General features: G+C 48.6%; 1 protein-coding gene across 3 annotated transcripts in view; it reads right to left on the bottom strand.

Annotated features, from left to right (window-relative positions):
* The window catches only part of LOC135031020 (TATA-binding protein-associated factor 2N-like), a 207,229-nt gene extending 189,629 nt beyond the window's left edge, over positions 1-17,600 (bottom strand). For 2 of the 3 annotated variants that reach the window (XM_063953981.1, XM_063953982.1), the window contains exon 1: positions 17,407-17,599. In XM_063953981.1, the coding sequence (XP_063810051.1) occupies positions 17,407-17,416 (10 nt within the window). In that variant the 5' untranslated portion in view covers positions 17,417-17,599. Of the gene's footprint in view, positions 1-17,406 lie in introns of all 3 variants that reach the window. The other variant, XM_063953983.1, reaches the window with a different exon arrangement.
* Between the last annotated feature and the right edge of the window lie 1,549 nt (positions 17,601-19,149).

The raw sequence follows: 19,149 nt of genomic DNA, 5'->3' as shown, positions 1-19,149 counted from the left end.
TGTATATATGCTCTTCTATGCCAAGAGGTACTTAATTGCTGCCCAGGGCGCCCCCCCCACGCCCTGCACCCTACAGTGACCGGAGTGCGCAGGTGTAATGTGGGAGCAATGGCGCACAGCTGCAGTGCTGTGCGCTACCTCATATGAAGACTGGAGTCTTCTGCCACCGCTTTCGAAGTCTTCTTGCTTCTCACGTCGGCTTCTGGCTTTGCGAGGGGGACGACGGCGCAGCTCTGGGATCGGACGACCAAGGGTGCGTTCCTGTGTTCGATCCCTCTGGAGCTAATGGTGTCCAGTAGCCTAAGAAGCATGACTTATCCACAGTGAGTAGGTCTGCTTCTCTCCCCTCAGTCCCACGTAGCAGAGAGTCTGTTGCCAGCAGATCTCTCTGAAAATAAAAAAACCTAACAAAATACTTTCTATTCAGCAAGCTCAGGAGAGCTCACTAAAGTGCACCCAGCTCGTCCGGGCACAGATTCAAATTGAGGTCTGGAGGAGGGACATAGAAGGAGGAGCCAGTGCACACCAGTATTCCTAATTCTTTCTTAAAGTGCCCTGTCTCCTGCGGAGCCCGTCTATTCCCCATGGTCCTTACGGAGTCCCCAGCATCCACTAGGACGTTAGAGAAATATAGTATCAAGGGTACTATAATGGAAATTACTGAGGGGGAAAGGGATTTAGGAGTCACTATTTCAAGTGACTTAAAGGCAGGAAAGCAATGCAACAAAGCAATGAGAAAGGCAAGTCAGATGCTTGGTTGCATAGGAAGAGGAATCAGTAGCAGGAAAAGAGAAGTAATAATGCCACTGTATAGGTCATTGGTGCGGCCTCATCTGTAATACTGTGCCCAGTTCTGGAGACCCTATCTCCAGAAGGATATAAATACATTAGAGAGTGTACAAAGAAGGGCAACTAAAATGGGTGTTAGTCATGTGACCGCCGGTCAACTGACCGACAGTCACATGACCTCCTCCGTGAGCCCGACGGCTCACTATCCCGATGGTCGGCATACCGACCAACAGGGACTATTTCCACTGGTGGGTGTCCACGACACCCATAGAGTGGGAATAGAACCCGTGGCGACCGCAGGTCGCCACCGAGCCCGCAAGGGGCTTGCTGCACTCGCCCCTCCCCGCCGGGATCCCGGCGTCGGTATGCTGCCGGGATCCAGGCGTCGGTCAGGAGACCACCGGTCACCCGTACTACACCCACTAAAATGGTGCATGGCCTACATCACAAAACTTACCCGGAAAGGCTAAATGATCTTAACATGAATAGTATGGAGGAGAGAAGGGAAAGGGGGGGGGAGAGGGGGGGGGGGGAGAGGGGGGGGGGGGACATGATAGAAACTTTCAAATATACCAAAGGTTTTCACAAAGTTCAGGAGGGAAACATTCTTCAAAGGAAGAGAAGTATTAGAAATCGAGGACATACACTGAAACTGGAGGGAGGCAGGTTCAGGGGAAATTTAAGGAAAAATTACTTCACAGAAAGGGTAGTGGATAAGTGGAATAGCCTCTCATCAGAGGTGGTAGAGGCTAAGACTGTAGAGCAATTTAAACATGCTTAGGATAGGCATATGAATATCCTTACAAAGAATTAAGGTTCAAAAAGGGTTGAGATTACCTAAAGGATAAAAAAAATAAGAATTTACTCACCGGTAATTCTATTTCTCGTAGTCCGTAGTGGATGCTGGGAACTCCGTAAGGACCATGGGGAATAGCGGGCTCCGAAGGAGGCTGGGCACTCTAGAAAGATCTTAGACTACCTGGTGTGCACTGGCTCCTCCCACTATGACCCTCCTCCAAGCCTCAGTTAGGTACTGTGCCCGGACGAGCGTACACAATAAGGAAGGATTTTGAATCCCGGGTAAGACTCATACCAGCCACACCAATCACACCGTACAACTCGTGATATGAAACACAGTTAACAGTATGAAACAATAGAGCCTCTCAACAGATGGCTCAACAATAACCCGATTTAGTTAACAATAACTATGTACAAGTAATGTAGATAAACCGCACTTGGGATGGGCGCCCAGCATCCACTACGGACTACGAGAAATAGAATTACCGGTGAGTAAATTCTTATTTTCTCTAACGTCCTAGTGGATGCTGGGAACTCCGTAAGGACCATGGGGATTATACCAAAGCTCCCAAACGGGCGGGAGAGTGCGGATGACTCTGCAGCACCGAATGAGAGAACTCCAGGTCCTCCTCAGCCAGGGTATCAAATTTGTAGAATTTTGCAAACCAAGTAGCTGCTCGGCAAAGTTGTAAAGCCGAGACCCCTCGGGCAGCCGCCCAAGATGAGCCCACCTTCCTTGTGGAATGGGCATTGACAGATTTTGGCTGTGGCAGGCCTGCCACAGTATGTGCAAGCTGAATTGTACTACAAATCCAACGAGCAATAGTCTGCTTAGAAGCAGGAGCACCCAGCTTGTTGGGTGCATATAGGATAAACAGCGAGTCAGATTTTCTGACTCCAGCCGTCCTGGAAACATATATTTTCAGGGCCCTGACAACGTCTAGCAACTTGGAGTCCTCCAAATCCTTAGTAGCCGCAGGCACCAAATAGGCTGGTTCAGGTGAAACGCTGACACCACCTTAGGGAGAAACTGGGGACGAGTCCTCAATTCTGCCCTATCCATATGGAAAATCAAATAAGGGCTTTTACAAGACAAAGCCGCCAATTCTGATACTCGCCTGGCAGAAGCCAAGGCCAATAACATAACCACCTTCCATGTGAGATATTTCAGATCCACGGTTTTTAGTGGTTCAAACCAATGTGATTTTAAGAAAACTCAACACCACGTTGAGATCCCAAGGTGCCACAGGAGGCACAAACGGGGGCTGACTATGCAGCACTCCTTTTATAAATGTCTGAACTTCAGGTACTGAAGCGAGTTCTTTTTTGAAAGAAAATCGACAGAGCCGAGATCTGTACCTTAATGGAACCCAATTTAAGGCCCATAGTCACTCCTGCTTGCAGGAAATGCAGAAATCGACCTAGTTGAAATTCCTCTGTTGGGGCCCTTTCGGCCTCACACCATGCAACATATTTTCGCCATATGCGGTGATAATGAGTTGCTGTAACCTCTTTCCTGGCTTTAGTAAGCGTAGGAATTACTTCCTCCGGAATGCCCTTTTCCTTCAGGATCCGGCGTTCAACCGCCATGCCGTCAAACGCAGCCGCGGTAAGTCTTGGAACAGACAGGGCCCATGCTGCCGCAGGTCCTGACTGAGTGGCAGAGGCCATGGGTCCTCTGATATAAATTCTTGAAGTTCTGGGTACCAAGCTCTCCTTGGCCATCCACGAGTATTGTTCTTACTCCTCGCCTTCTTATTATTCTCAGTACCTTTGGTATGAGAGGCAGAGGGGAGAACACCTAAACCGACTGGTACACCCACGGTGTTACCAGAGCGTCCATAGCTATCGCCTGAGGGTCCCTTGACCTGGAGCAATATCTTTTATAGCTTTTTGTTAAGGCGGGACGCCATCATGTCCACCTGTGGCCTTTCCCAATGGTGTACAATCCTATTGGAAGACTTCTGGAGGAAGTCCCCATTCTCCCGGGTGGAGGTCGTGTCTGTTGAGAAGATCTGCTTCCCAGTTGTCCACTCCGGGAATGAACACTGCTGACAGTGCTAACACATGATTTTCCGCCTATCGGAGAATCCTTGTGGCTTCTGCCATCGCCATCCTGCTTTTTGTGCCGCCCTGTTGATTACATGGGCGACTGCCGTGATGTTGTCTGATTGGATCAGTACCGGCTGGTTTTGAAGCAGAGGCCTTGCTGGCCTCAGGGCATTGTAAATGGCCCTCAGATCCAGAATATTTATGTGTAGGGAAATAACCTGACTTGACCAAAGTCCCTGGAAGTTTCTTCCCTATGTGACTGCCCCCCAGCCTCAAAGGCTGGAATCCATGGTCACTAGGACCTAGTCCTGTATGCCGAACCTGCGGCCCTCTTGAAGATGGGCACTCTGCAGCCACCACAGTAGAGATACCCTGGTCCTTGAAGACAGGGTTATCAGCCTATGCATCGGAAGATGCGATCCGGACCACTTGTCCAACAGGTCCCTCTGAAAAGTTCTTGTATGGAACCTGCCTAATGGGATTGCTTCGTAAGAAGCTACCATTTTTCCCAGGACTCGCGTGCAATGATGCACCGCTACCTATTTTGGTTTCAGGAGGTCTCTGACTAGAGATGACAACTCCTTGGCTTTCTCCTCCGGGAGAAACACTATTTCTGGTTTATGTCCAGAACCATCCCCAGGAACAGTAGACGTGTCATAGGAACCAGCTGTGACTTTGGACTGTTTAGAATCCACCTATGCTGTTGTAGCACTTTCCAAAATAGTGCTACCCCGACTACCAACTGCTCCTTGGACCTCGCCCTTATAACGAGATTGTCCAAGTACGGGATAATTACAACTCCCTTTTTTTTTTAAGGAGTATCATCATTTCGGCCATTACCTTGATAAAACACCCTCAGTGCCATGTACAGTCCAAACGGCAGTGTCTGGACTTGGTAATGGTAATCCTGTACCACAAATCTGAGGTACTCCTGGCGAGGATGGTAAATGGGGACATGCAGGTAAGCATCCTTGATGTCCCGGGATACCATGTAATCCCCCTCGTCCAGGCTTGCAATAACCGCCCTGAGCGATTCCATCTTGAACTTGAATTTTTTTATGTTCAAGGATTTTAATATAAAATGGGTCACACCGAACCATGCGGTTTCGGTACCCCAACCCGTGTGGAATAGTAACCCCGTCCTTGTTGAAGTAGGGGCACCTTGAGTATTACCTGCTGGGAATACCGCTTATTAATTGCCTCTAGCACAGCCTCCCTGCCTGAGGGAGTTGTCAGCAAGGCATATTTTAGGAAACGGCTGGGGGGAGACATCTCTAATTCCAGCTTGTACCCCTGAAATACTACTTGGAAGAAACAGGGATCCACCTGTGAGCGAGCCCACTAATTGCTGAAATTTTTGAGGCGGCCCCCCACCGTACCTGGCTACACCTGTGGAGCACCCGCGTCATGGTGTGTACTCACAGGAGGCGGGGGAAGAATCTTGATTCTGGGAACAGGCTGACTGGTGCAGCTTTTTCCCTCTACCCTTGTCTCTGTACAGAAAGGAAGCGCCATTTGACCCGCTTGCTTTTCTGAAGCCGAAAGGACTGTACCTTTTTCTGTGAGGAAACCTGAGGTAAAATTATTTCTTCCCAGCAGTTGCTGTGGATACGAGGTCCCAGAGACCATCCCCAAATAATTCCTCACCCTTATAAGGCTCTCTATGCGCTTTTTAAGTCAGCATCACCTGTCCAGTGACAGGTCTCTAATACCCTCCTGACAGAATGGACATTACATTTATTTTGGATGCCAGCCGGCAAAATATCCCTCTGTGCATCCCCCATATATAAGACAACGTCTTTAATATGTTTTTATGTTTGCCAACTATTATCCCTGTTTGACAGGGTCACCAACCACGCTGCAGCAGCACTATCTGCAGGTCTCAGTCTAGTACCTGAGTGTGTAAATACAGACTTCAGGATAGCCTCCTGTTTTTTATCAACAGGTACCTATTAAAGTGGCCGTATCCTAAGACGGCAGTGCCACCTTTTTTGACAAACGTGTGAGCGCCTTATCCACCCTAGGGGATATCTCCCAGCGTAACTTATCCTCCTGGCGGGAAAGGGTACGCCATCAGTAACTTTTTATAAATTACCAGTTTCTTAACGGGGGAACCCACGGTTTTCACACACTTCATTTATTCATCTGATGGGGGAACAAAACACTGCCTGTTTTTTCTCCCCAAACCTAAAACCCATTTATAGAGGTTAAAGTCAGAAATGTATAACACATTTTTTATTGCCGGGATCAAGTCACGGATTGGATTGTGTATATGTCTCCACCTTGTCGACACTGGAGTCAGACTCCGTGTCGACATCTGTGTCTGCCATCTGAGAGAGCGGGCGTTTTTGAGCCCCTGATGGCCTTTGAGACGCCTGGGCAGGCGCGGGCTGCGAAGCCGGCTGTCCCACAGCTGTTACGTCATCCACCCTTTTATGTAAGGAGTTGACACTGTCGGTTAATACCTTTTACCTCTCTATCCACTCTGGTGTCGGCCCCACAGGGGGCGCCATCACATATATCGGCCTCTGTTCCGTCACCATATAAGCCTCCTCATTCAACATGTCGACACAGCCGTACCGACACACCGCAGACACACAGGGAATGCTCTAAACGAGGACAGGACCCACAAAAGCCCTTTGGGGGGACAGAGTGAGAGTATGCCAGCACACACCAGAGCGCTATATACTGCAGGGACTAACTGAGTTATGTCCCCTATAGCTTTATATCTATATATATATATAATGTATACTGCGCCTAAATTTAGTGCCCCCTCTCTCTTTTTTTAACCCTTGTAGACTGCAGGGGAGAGCCAGGGAGCTTCCCTCCAACGGAGCTGTGAGGGAAAATGGCGCCAGTGTGCTGAGGAGATAGGCTCCGCCCCTTTTTCGCGGCCTATTCTCCCGTTTTTTATGGACTTCTGGCAGGGGTATTTACCTCATATATAGCCCCTGGGGCTATATATTGAGGTATTTTTGCCAGCCAAGGTGTTTTTATTGCTGCCTCAGAGCGCCCCCCCCCAGCGCTCTGCACCCTCAGTGACCGGAGTGTGAAGTGTGTATGAGGAGCAATGGCGCACAGCTGCAGTGCTGTGCGCTACCTTGGTGAAGACTGAGTCTTCATGCCGCCGATTTTCCGGACCATATTCTTGCTTCTGGCTCTGTAAGGGGGACGGCGGCGCGGCTCCGGGACCGAACATCAAGGCTGGGCCTGCGGTCGATCCCTCTGGAGCTAATGGTGTCCAGTAGCCTAAGAAGCCCAATCCGGCTGCAAGCAGGCGAGTTCGCTTCTTCTCCCCTTAGTCCCTCGCTGCAGTGAGCCTGTTGCCAGCAGGTCTCACTGAAAAGAACAAATTCTAAGACTATAACTTTCTAAGAGCTCAGGAGAGCCCCTAGTGTGCATCCAACCTCGGCCGGGCACGAAATCTAACTGAGGCTTGGAGGAGGGTCATAGTGGGAGGAGCCAGTGCACACCAGGTAGTCTAAGATCTTTCTAGAGTGCCCAGCCTCCTTCGGAGCCCGCTATTCCCCATGGTCCTTACGGAGTTCCCAGCATCCACTAGGACGTTAGAGAAAAAGGGGCAGACTAGATGGGCCAAGTGGTTCTTATCAGCCGTCAAATTCTATGTTTCTATGTTACACAAAAGAACCCTTGAGTAGTTGACCCTGTCTTTTAAGCTGGGTACACGCCTATAAATTTCATGGCCTGATGAACCAATATCGAGTGAACAGGCCGACAATCGCATAGGTGTGTATGCAGTACTTTTAGCCAATAAACTAATTATAATGCTCCTGCAATGGCAGGGATGGGCAGGACACACCTTACGTACTATGTAATATTTGTTGGCCGAACCGCCTGCCATCTGATTCCAGCTATTTCCAGCACAGTGTGTATGGGGATTTCTGGAGACGTGCAGTAGGTTACAAAGGGGACACACTGCTATGCTGATCTACAGCGTTAACCCAGTCGGCAGAGTATTCATAAAAGTACCCAGCTTTAGTCTAAATTACTGTTTTACTGTCCCTCTTCCACAACCGCTTTATCTCCTCCCATGACTCAATCTAATGGAGGTGTAGTTACACAATATAAAAGCATGTGCGTGTAAGTCAATGGCAAGGAAAATAAGAATTTACTTACCGATAATTCTATTTCTCGGAGTCCGTAGTGGATGCTGGGGTTCCTGAAAGGACCATGGGGAATAGCGGCTCCGCAGGAGACAGGGCACAAAAAAGTAAAGCTTTTACCAGATCAGGTGGTGTGCACTGGCTCCTCCCCCTATGACCCTCCTCCAGACTCCAGTTAGGTACTGTGCCCGGACGAGCGTACACAATAAGGGAGGCAATTTGAATCCCGGGTAAGACTCATACCAGCCACACCAATCACACCGTACAACTTGTGATCTAAACCCAGTTAACAGTATGATAACAGAAAGAGCCTCTTAAAGATGGCTCCTTAACAATATAACCCGAATTTGTTAACAATAACTATGTACAGTATTGCAGATAATCCGCACTTGGGATGGGCGCCCAGCATCCACTACGGACTCCGAGAAATAGAATTATCGGTAAGTAAATTCTTATTTTCTCTATCGTCCTAAGTGGATGCTGGGGTTCCTGAAAGGACCATGGGGATTATACCAAAGCTCCCAAACGGGCGGGAGAGTGCGGATGACTCTGCAGCACCGAATGAGAGAATTCCAAGTCCTCTTTTGCCAGGGTATCAAATTTGTAGAATTTTACAAACGTGTTTTCCCCCGACCACGTAGCTGCTCGGCAGAATTGTAATGCCGAGACCCCTCGGGCAGCCGCCCAAGATGAGCCCACCTTCCTTGTGGAATGGGCCTTAACAGATTTAGGCTGTGGCAGGCCTGCCACAGAATGAGCAAGTTGAATTGTGTTACAAATCCAACGAGCAATCGTCTGCTTAGAAGCAGGGGCACCCAACTTGTTGGGTGCATATAGTATCAACAGCGAGTCAGATTTTCTGACTTCAGCCGTCCTTGAAATGTATATTTTTAAGGCTCTGACAACGTCCAACAACTTGGAGTCCTCCAAGTCGCCAGAGGCCGCAGGCACCACAATAGGTTGGTTCAGGTGAAACGCTGATACCACCTTAGGGAGAAAATGCGGACGAGTCCTCAGTTCTGCCCTATCCGAATGGAAGATTAGATAAGGGCTTTTATAAGATAAAGCCGCCAATTCAGATACTCTCCTGGCGGAAGCCAGGGCCAGTAACATAGTCACTTTCCATGTGAGATATTTAAAATCCACCTTTTTCAATGGTTCAAACCAATGGGATTTGAGGAAATCTAAAACTACATTTAGATCCCACGGTGCCACCGGAGGCACCACAGGAGGCTGTATATGCAGTACTCCTTTAACAAAAGTCTGTACCTCAGGAACGGAGGCCAATTCTTTTTGGAAGAATATTGACAGGGCCGAAATTTGAACCTTAATAGATCTCAATTTGAGACCCCTAGACAATCCTGATTGTAGGAAATGTAGGAAACGACCCAGTTGAAATTCCTCCGTCGGAACACTCCGATCCTCGCACCACGCGACATATTTTCGCCAAATGCGGTGATAATGTTTCGCGGTGACTTCCTTCCTTGCCTTAATCAAGGTAGGAATGACTTCTTCTGGAATGCCTTTCCCTTTTAGGATCTGGCGTTCAACCGCCATGCCGTCAAACGCAGCCGCGGTAAGTCTTGAAAGAGACAGGGACCCTGTTGTAGCAGGTCCCTTCTCAGAAGTAGAGGGCACGGGTCGTCCGTGACCAACTCTTGAAGTTCCGGGTACCAAGTCCTTCTTGGCCAATCCGGAGCCACTAGTATTTCTTACTCCTCCTCACCGTATAATCTTCAATACCTTTGGTATGAGAGGCAGAGGAGGAAACACATATACTGATTTGTACACCCAAGGTGTTACCAGTGCGTCCACAGCTATTGCCTGTGGATCTCTTGACCTGGCGCAATACTTGTCCAGTTTCTTGTTGAGGCGAGACGCCATCATGTCTACCATTGGTCTTTCCCAACAGTTTATTAGCATGTGGAAGACTTCTGGATGAAGACCCCCCTCTCCCGGGTGTATATCGTGTCTGCTGAGGAAGTCTGCTTCCCAGTTGTCCACGCCCGGGAAGAACACTGCTGACAGTGCTATTACGTGATTCTCCGCCCAGCGAAGAATCTTGGCAGCTTCTGCCATTGCACTCCTGCTTCTTGTGCCGCCCTGTCTGTTTACATGGGCGACCGCCGTGATGTTGTCCGACTGAATCAACACCGGTTTTCCTTGCAGGAGTGGTTCCGCCTGGCTTAGAGCATTTTAGATTGCTCTTAGTACCAGAATGTTTATGTGAATAGACTTTTCCAGGTTCGTCCATACCCCCTGGAAGTTTCTTCCTTGTGTGACTGCTCCCCAACCTCTCAGGCTGGCGTCCGTGGTCACCAGGATCAAATCCTGTATGCCGAATCTGCGGCCCTCCAATAGATGAGCCTTTTGCAACCACCACAGAAGATATACCCTTGTCCTTGGCGACAGGGTTATTCGCAGGTGCATCTGAGGATGCGACCCTGACCATTTGTCCAACAGATCCCTTTGGAAAATTCTTGCATGGAATCTGCCGAATGGAATTGCTTCGTAAAAAGCCACCATTTTTCCCAGGACTCTTGTGCATTGATGTACAGACACCTTTCCTGGTTTTAGGAGGTTCCTGACAGGTCGGATAACTCCTTGGCTTTTTCCTCGGGAAGAAAAACCTTTTTCTGAACCGTGTCCAGAATCATCCCTAGGAACAGCAGACGTATCGTCGGAAAACAGCTGCGATTCTTGGAATATTTAGAATCCAGTCGTGCCGTCGAAGAACTACTTTAGATAGTGCTCTTCCGACCTCCAACTGTTCTCTGGAACTTGCCCTTTTTAGGTCGTGCAAGTAAGGGATAATTTAGATGCCTTTTTTCTTTGAAGAAACATCTTGTCGGCCATTACCTTGGTAAAAAGGCCCGGGGTGCCGTGGATAATTCAAACGGCATCGTCTGAAACTGATATTGACAGTTCTGTACCACGAACCAGAGGTACCCTTGATGAGAAGGACAAATTTTGGACATGGAGGTAATCCTTGATGTCCAGGGACACCATATAGTCCCCTTTTTTCCGGTTCGCTATCACTGCTCTGAGTGACTTTATCTCGATTTGAACCTTTTATGTAAGTGTTCAAAACATTTTAGATTTAGACTATGTGTCACCAAGCCGTCTGGCTTCAGTACCACAATATAGTGTGGAAAAATAATACCCTTTTCCTTGTCGTAGGAGGGGTACTTTGATTATCACCTGCTGGATATACAGCTTGTGAATTGTTTCCAATGCTGCCTCCCTGTCGGAGGGAGCCGTTGGTAAAGCAGACTTCAGGAAGCTGCGAGGAGAAGATGTCTCGACTCTCCAATCTTTACCCCTGGGATAATACTCGTACGATCTAGGGGTCAACTTGCGAGTGATCCCACTGCGCCCTGAGACTCTTGAGACTACCCCCCCACCTTGAGTCCGCTTGCACGGCCCCAGCGTCATGCTGAGGACTTGGCAGACGCGGTGGAGGGCTTCTTTTCCTGGGAAAGGGCTGCCTGCTGCAGTCTACTTCCCTTACCTCTATGTCTGGGCAGATATGACTGGCCTTTTGCCTGCATGTCCTCATGGGAAAGGAAAGATTGAGGCTGAAAAGACGGTGTCTTTTTTAGCTGAGATGTAACTTGGGGTAAAAAAGGTTGGATTTCCCAGCTGTTGCTGTGGTCCCCAGGTCCGATGGACCGACCCCCAAATAACTCCTTCCCTTTATACAGCAATACTTCCATCTGCCGTATGGGATCTGTATCACCTGACCACTGTCGTGTCCCTGACATCTTCTGGGAGATATGGACAACGCACTTATCTTGATGCCAGAGAGCAAATATCCCTCTGTGCATCTCACATACATATATATAGAATGCATCCTATTAAATGCTCTACATGAATAAAATATTTTCAGTCAGGGAATCCGACCAAGCCAACCCAGCACTGCATCTCCAGGCTGATGGCGATCGCTGGTCGCAGTATAACCACCGTATGTGTGTATATACTTTTTAGGATATTTTTCCAGCTTCCTATCAGCTGGCTCCTTGAGGGCGGCCGTATCTGGAGACGGTAACGCCACTTGATAAGCGTGTGAGCGCCTTATCACCCTAAGGGGTGTTTCCCAACGTACCCTAATTTCTGGCGGGAAAGGGTATAACGCCAATATTTGCTATCGGGGTAACCCTACGCATCATCACACACTTCATTTTATTTTATCTGATTCAGGAAAAACTACAGGTAGTTTTTTCACTCCCACATAATACCCTTTCTTGTGGTACTTGTAGTATCAGAAACACGTAACACCTCCTTCATTGCCCTTAACGTGTGGCCCTAATGAGAAATACGTTTGTTTATTCACCGTCGACACTGTATTCAGTGTCCGTGTCTGTGTCTGTGTCGACCGACTGAGGTAAATGGGCGTTTTTAAAACCCCTGACGGTGTTTCTGAGACGCCTGGACCGGTCCTAATAGATTGTCGGCCGTCTCATGTCGTCAACCGACCTTGCAGCGTGTTGACATTCTCACGTAATTCTCTAAATAAGCCATCCATTCCGGTGTCGACTCCCTAGAGAGTGACATCACCATTACAGGCAATTTCTCCGCCTCCTCACCAACATCGTCCTCATACATGTCGACACACACGTACCGACACACAGCACACACACCGGGAATGCTCTGACAGAGGACAGGACCCACTAGCCCTTTGGGGAGACAGAGGGAGAGTCTGCCAGCACACACCAAAAACGCTATAATTATATAGGGACAACCTTATATAAGTGTTTCTCCCTTATAGCATCTTTTATATATATACAATATCGCCAAAATCAGTGCCCCCCCTCTCTGTTTTAACCCTGTTTCTGTAGTGCAGTGCAGGGGAGAGCCTGGGAGCCTTCTCTCCAGCTTTTCTGTGAGAGAAAATGGCGCTGTGTGCTGAGGAGATAGGCCCCGCCCCTTTTTCGGCGGCCTCGTCTCCCGCTATTTTTGAAGTTAGGCAGGGGTTAAATATCTCCATATAGCCTCTGTGGGCTATATGTGAGGTATTTTTTGCCTCTAATAAGGTTTTTATTTGCCTCTCAGAGCGCCCCCCCCAGCGCTCTGCACCCTCAGTGACTGTTGTGTGAAGTGTGCTGAGAGGAAAATGGCGCACAGCTGCAGTGCTGTGCGCTACCTTTATGAAGACTCAGGAGTCTTCAGCCGCCGATTTTGGACCTCTTCTCTCTTCAGCGTCTGCAAGGGGGCCGGCGGCGCGGCTCCGGTAACCATCCAGGCTGTACCTGTGATCGTCCCTCTGGAGCTAGTGTCCAGTAGCCAAGCAGCAAATCCACTCTGCACGCAGGTGAGTTCACTACTTCTCCCCTAAGTCCCTCGTTGCAGTGATCCTGTTGCCAGCAGGACTCACTGTAAAGTAAAAAACCTAAGCTAAACTTTCTCTAAGCAGCTCTTTAGGAGAGCCACCTAGATTGCACCCTTCTCGTTCGGGCACAAAATCTAACTGGAGTCTGGAGGAGGGTCATAGGGGGAGGAGCCAGTGCACACCACCTGATCTGGTAAAAGCTTTACTTTTTTGTGCCCTGTCTCCTGCGGAGCCGCTATTCCCCATGGTCCTTTCAGGAACCCCAGCATCCACTTAGGACGATAGAGAAAAGGTGTAACCAGTGTTCACACTTGTACCCCTTTCACACCACCACCGCTGTCTGCAACCCAGCATATTGGCGAGTTGGTTTTCACGTGATCTCCAAGCGCTGCTCATACACACACAGTGAACAGGAAACAGGTCACATCAACCCGGCTCCCGTTCACACCGCACAACGAGCCGGGTTGCTACCATGATTGAAATACCGGGTCGCTCGACAGTATTTATCCCCTGGCACCTTTCAGATCGCACATGAACACGGGTTCTGCGCACTCATGTGCCAATAACCGTGTTCATAGCTGGAGGTCTGAAAGGGGTATGTTCTTTTTGCCACCATGTTGGTTAAAACTACCTTTTTTAGATTTTGTGTACTTAATTTGTTTAGAATTCATATGTACATCCAGGGGAATTTTAAGCGCAACTTTTGCCATTGCATTTATAGAGTACTTTGAACAGGGGGAGGATGACACAAACCCAAAGGTAGGAACCAGATAATCTAAAAGTGGAAACACTAACAGTGACATCTCAGGTATAACATGATCCAAAGCAGGCCTGGCCAACCTGTGGCTCTCCAGCTGTTGTAAAACTACAAGTCCCATCATGATTTGCCACAGTTTTGCCATTAGGGAATGCTAAAACTGTGGCAAGGCATGCTGGTATGTGTAGTTTCACAACATCTGGAGAGCCACAGGTTGGCCAGGCCAGATCCAATGGGTCATGCAAGCAGAGGTAGCAGACAAAATCCTATAGCTGAGGCTAGAGAAACTTAAATCAGTTTGACATGGCATGTGTAAAATTGCTTCATTTAGGTACTTCAGTTTCAACCCACACTCCAGACATATTGGCAGACTAATTAGCTTTTGAGGAGATTAACCAGTTTTTTTCCAGGTATACTCACTATTTGATAAATGACTTACTACACTGTAGCCTCCCCCAACATATTATATAGACCAGTGGTTCCCAAGCTTTTTTGATTCACGGCACCCTAGAGTATCAGAATTTTGTTGACGACACCCCTAGGCCAAGTTTCTTATTGATACATTTAGAAAGGTATATTAAATTAAGTAAATTGTATTTATATGCCATTAAGTTCAATTGTGTGGTGAGGGACAAGAATTGCTTCTGTTTATCCACATATTTTAAGATTGACAGTCACCAGCACTGGCTTTGCCAATTACACTGACCATAAATATGAAATGGTCCTGGACCACCAGTCCAAGGCACCCCAGGGTGAAACTGCACACAGTTTGAAAACCACTGATAAACTCATGAGTCCCACCTCTTTCCTTGTATAGCATTCCTTTGCCTGCTGCACACTTCAAATGGAATACAGATTGACCAGCATTGACTTTATAGCATAGTGTTTTTTGTACTACAATAACGTATTATACTATTATATGCACTTTGGGGGGGAATTCATATCAGTGCCTGGTCTCCAGTCTAAACTGATGGGTGATCGCAGGGGCGATATTGAACTGATGCTGTTTATCACGCCCATTCGTTTCCAGTTCAGGCACAAAGCAGCTAAACCCGACTAAACTAATGGACGCTATCACAAAAAGTGCTGTTTGGGCACACATTTCAATTTAGCAGTATGGGGAGGGGAGGGGGCGCAAGCTGAAATGTGTCTCCCTGCAACTCAAAGCACCCAAACAAAGCAACAACTGAACAGCTCTGTTGGGCGCCAGCTATACTAATGTTGCCGACGGACACGACAAGTTCATTTCAGCTCACTACCCCTTGGGGAAGCGAGCTGAAATTAGCATAGAGATACTCGTTTGGGCACCCAAACAGGCTTCTTCACACCCGCAATAAGTGGAGGCATTTGAATATAGTCCCATGATCTTCTGTCTAAACTTTAGACAGGAGATCAGGAGTATTATAACCTTTAAATTCCCCCCCATATGTCTTGCTGTGCTTGTTGTACATGACGCTTCAGGCACCTTGTTACACTTATTAAAGGGGGGGGGGGGGGGGGGGAACCCCACTGAAAGTGCTAATGATCAAACACCTTCTGCTTGATTCAGCTGCTTAGTACCCAATCACTTAAACCCAACATGTACAGATGAGTTCTCATACACCTTTGCTTTAGGTGCTCAAATAGCCCAGCTTGGCATGCTATGGTCCTCGCAATTTAGTTGCAGCAAGCAATTTCCTTAAATTTGTGTCTCACTTGCATAGCTAAAATTACACTGCCAGCATAAACTGACCACCAGTGCATACGGTACTTGTACACCTGTGCGCAACTAATAAATATGTAAAAAAAGGTTCTGATACTACAGCCATTCCTCCTGCCACATTCCATTAGCCCAGGGGTGGGGAACCTTTTTTTCTACCAAGGGCCATTTGGATATTTATAAAATCCTTCGGGGGCCATACAAAACTTCTCAACTTAAAAATTAGCCTGCCCCCAGTAGATATGCCCCCATTAGATATGACCCCTAGTAGCGCACACACACATTAAAAGAAAGAAAAGACACAATACTGACCAGCCCCGCTCCTGTTTCCGGACCCTTGCCCTCTGCCTGGCTGCCCGCTCCTCAGAACTATGGGAGAGACGTCATGACATCTCTCCCATAGCACCGCACAGGCACACACGTACACTGCCAGAGCCCGGAGCTCAGGAGTGAGCTCCTGCCTCCGGCTGCTGCTGAGGGGAAGAAGCCGGGCGCCCGCTAGTAACAAAATCTCAGCTGGCGCCCGGCATCTCTCTTGGTTAAGTGAGCCTGCGAGGGCCGGATCAAGTGGCTTTGCGGGCCTTATGCGGCCCGCGGGCCTGAGGTTCCCCACCCCTGCATTAGCCATTTCTGTGATTTTGAACAAGTTAAACCAGTTACTTTGCGACAGAAGTCACAACCTAGCATGCCGGGAACATTTTGAATGTCATTCTATATAGCAATAATGCAACTAAGCCGCAATATTTAGGGACAGTACGCTGCACTACCGGTGGTTGGGCATCTAATCCACACACAAGGCAGTTGGCAGAAATACACAAAGGGGTCTTATTTACTAAGCTCTGGATGGAGAAAGTGGACATGCAGAAACTTTAATTTCCACACAATTGAAAACGTGCTTGCTAACTAGACCACCAAAATAGCATGGCATTTAGACTGACAGGTTTTCCACGGGTGGTATTCATGTCCGACAGTCACATGACCTCCTCCACGAGCCCGACGGCTCACTATCCCGATGGTCGGCATGCCGACCAACAGGGACTATTTCGACTCGTGGGTGTCCACGACACCCATAGAGTGGGAATAGAACCCGCAGGTCGCCACCGAGCCCGCAAGGGGCTTGCTGCACTCACCCCTCCCCACCGGGATCCCGGCGTCTGTGTGCTGCCGAGATCCTGGCGTCGCTATGCTGACTGGCGGTCTCCTGACCGCCAGTCACCAATACTACACCCGTTTTCCACATGCATGCTGCTAGCACAGCTGTGCCAGGGACACAGAGGGATCAGCTACAATTTACCTGCCTAGTGTGGCTTGTCAGCCAAGAGGTCAATCCCATTTTCACAATTAGATCATGCAATCCATTCTGTCATCTAACATGCACACGGCCACAAATAAGTGAGCAGAGGATGTTCTGCCAGGGCACTTTTCATGACAGGAGAGGGCAACTGGTTAATTTACTGTTTGCACACAGACTGCCTGCAGCACCATCTGCCCGGGATGGGACAGGACAGAAGAGTCTCCAACCTGTATTACTCAGATGTTCAAAGGGAGCAGACAGAAAGCGTGTACATACACTGAGAAAGCATACAGGGCATAGCACACGGAACATCTAAATAACCCTCCCATTGCACACCCTATTGATAGTGCAGCTTCCCGGCTGCTGTATGAGTACTCTTATCACATAGAGGCCTAGCACCGCGTACAACAGCGAGTGGGCGGCCATTACGTAGAAGCGTATATGCGCTTTCCTCCTCTCATTACTGCTGCGTCACCCGCCTCGCTGTGCATTAGGCCCAGACCCACAGTAGGGAAGGGCGCCCGTGGCTTAGCAGGGCGGTGGGGCCGGGAACGGGCTTCCTACCTGAGGACATGATGGCTGCTGTGAGGACACCCGAGGAGAGACCACAGAAACACTAGCACCACTCGCGAGCAGCTCCAGACGTCACACACTGAACACGAGGGGAACAGCGTACCCACAGCGGCGCGAAAGGGGGTGCCTGTGCGTCCCTACCACGCGGGAAAGGGTCAGCGCCGTCCGTCACGAACGTACGCACGAGGCTTCAGGAAAATAAATAAGTGATGTCAGCGCGCATTGTTACGTCTCTCAGTGTACACTGCTCCTATTGGTGTATCAGTCACAGTGGATGGGTGTGATGCTTAGACAGTAGAGGCTAGATCCCCTTCAGTTTCAGTAACTGAAGAGGAACTAGACTATTTATTATAAGCCCTGTATTTCCCCTTCTGTTTATGTACGTTTTTACGGAAGGGGAACTAGACACTATCAAAGTAGGGACTACTAGACCCTTTTCTGTTTCAGTAACTGAAGAGGAACTAGATTATTTATTATAAACCCTCTATTTCCCCTTCTGTTTATGTATGTTTTTGCCCTCTGCTGTTCAGATGCAGAATTAGAAGTGGATCTAGCTCATTATGTATAAAAACAATAATTCCACTTCAGTTAATGTTACAGCTACATTTACTGCACGGGAAATAGCATACGCCGCCTACAGGTCAGGAATGGAATTAGAAGTGGATCTAGCTAATTGTGTATAAAAAATAAGAATTTACTCACCGGTAATTCTATTTCTCGTAGTCCGTAGTGGATGCTGGGGACTCCGTAAGGACCAAGGAGGATAGACGGGCTCCGCAGGAGTCTGGGCACTCTAAAGAAAGATTCAGTACTATCTGGTGTGCACTGGCTCCTCCCTCTATGCCCCTCCTCCAGACCTCAGTTAAGGAAACTGTGCCCGGAAGAGCTGACATTACAAGGAAAGGATTTTGGAATCCAGGGTAAGACTCATACCAGCCACACCAATCACACTGTACAACTTGTGATAAACTTACCCAGTTAACAGTATGATCAACAACTGAGCATCACTCAACCGATGCTACATAACCATAACCCTTTGTTAAGCAATAACTATATACACGTATTGCAGAAAGTCCGCACTTGGGACGGGCGCCCAGCATCCACTACGGACTACGAGAAATAGAATTACCGGTGAGTAAATTCTTATTTTCTCTAACGTCCTAGTGGATGCTGGGGACTCCGTAAGGACCATGGGGATTATACCAAAGTGCCCAAACGGGCGGGAGAGTGCGGATGACTCTGCAGCACCGAATGGGCAAACACAAGGTCCTCCTCAGCCAGGGTATCAAACCTGTCGAATTTTGCAAAAGTGTTTGAACCCGACCAAGTAGCAGCTCGGCAAAGCTGTAATGCCGAGACCCCTCGGGCAGCCGCCCAAGAAGAGCCCACTTTCCTTGTGGAATGGGCTTTCACTGATTTCGGCTGCGGCAATCCCGCCGCAGAATGAGCCTGCTGAATCGTGTTACAGATCCAGCGAGCAATAGTTTGCTTTGAAGCAGGAGCACCCAGCTTGTTGGATGCATACAGGATAAACAACGAGTCAGTCTTCCTGACTCCAGCCGTTCTGGTTACATAAAGCTTCAAAGCCCGGACTACGTCCAGCAACTTGGAGTCCTCCAAGTCACGAGTAGCCGCATGCACCACAATAGGTTGGTTCAAATGAAAAGATGACACCACCTTTGGCAGAAACTGCGGACGAGTCCGCAATTCTGCCCTGTCCATATTGAAAACCAG

This window comes from Pseudophryne corroboree, chromosome 2 (assembly GCF_028390025.1).
Source record: "Pseudophryne corroboree isolate aPseCor3 chromosome 2, aPseCor3.hap2, whole genome shotgun sequence".
NCBI lineage: Eukaryota > Metazoa > Chordata > Amphibia > Anura > Myobatrachidae > Pseudophryne > Pseudophryne corroboree.
The sequence above is the reverse complement of the archived record's forward strand: the minus strand, read 5'-3'. Positions and strand labels throughout refer to the sequence as shown.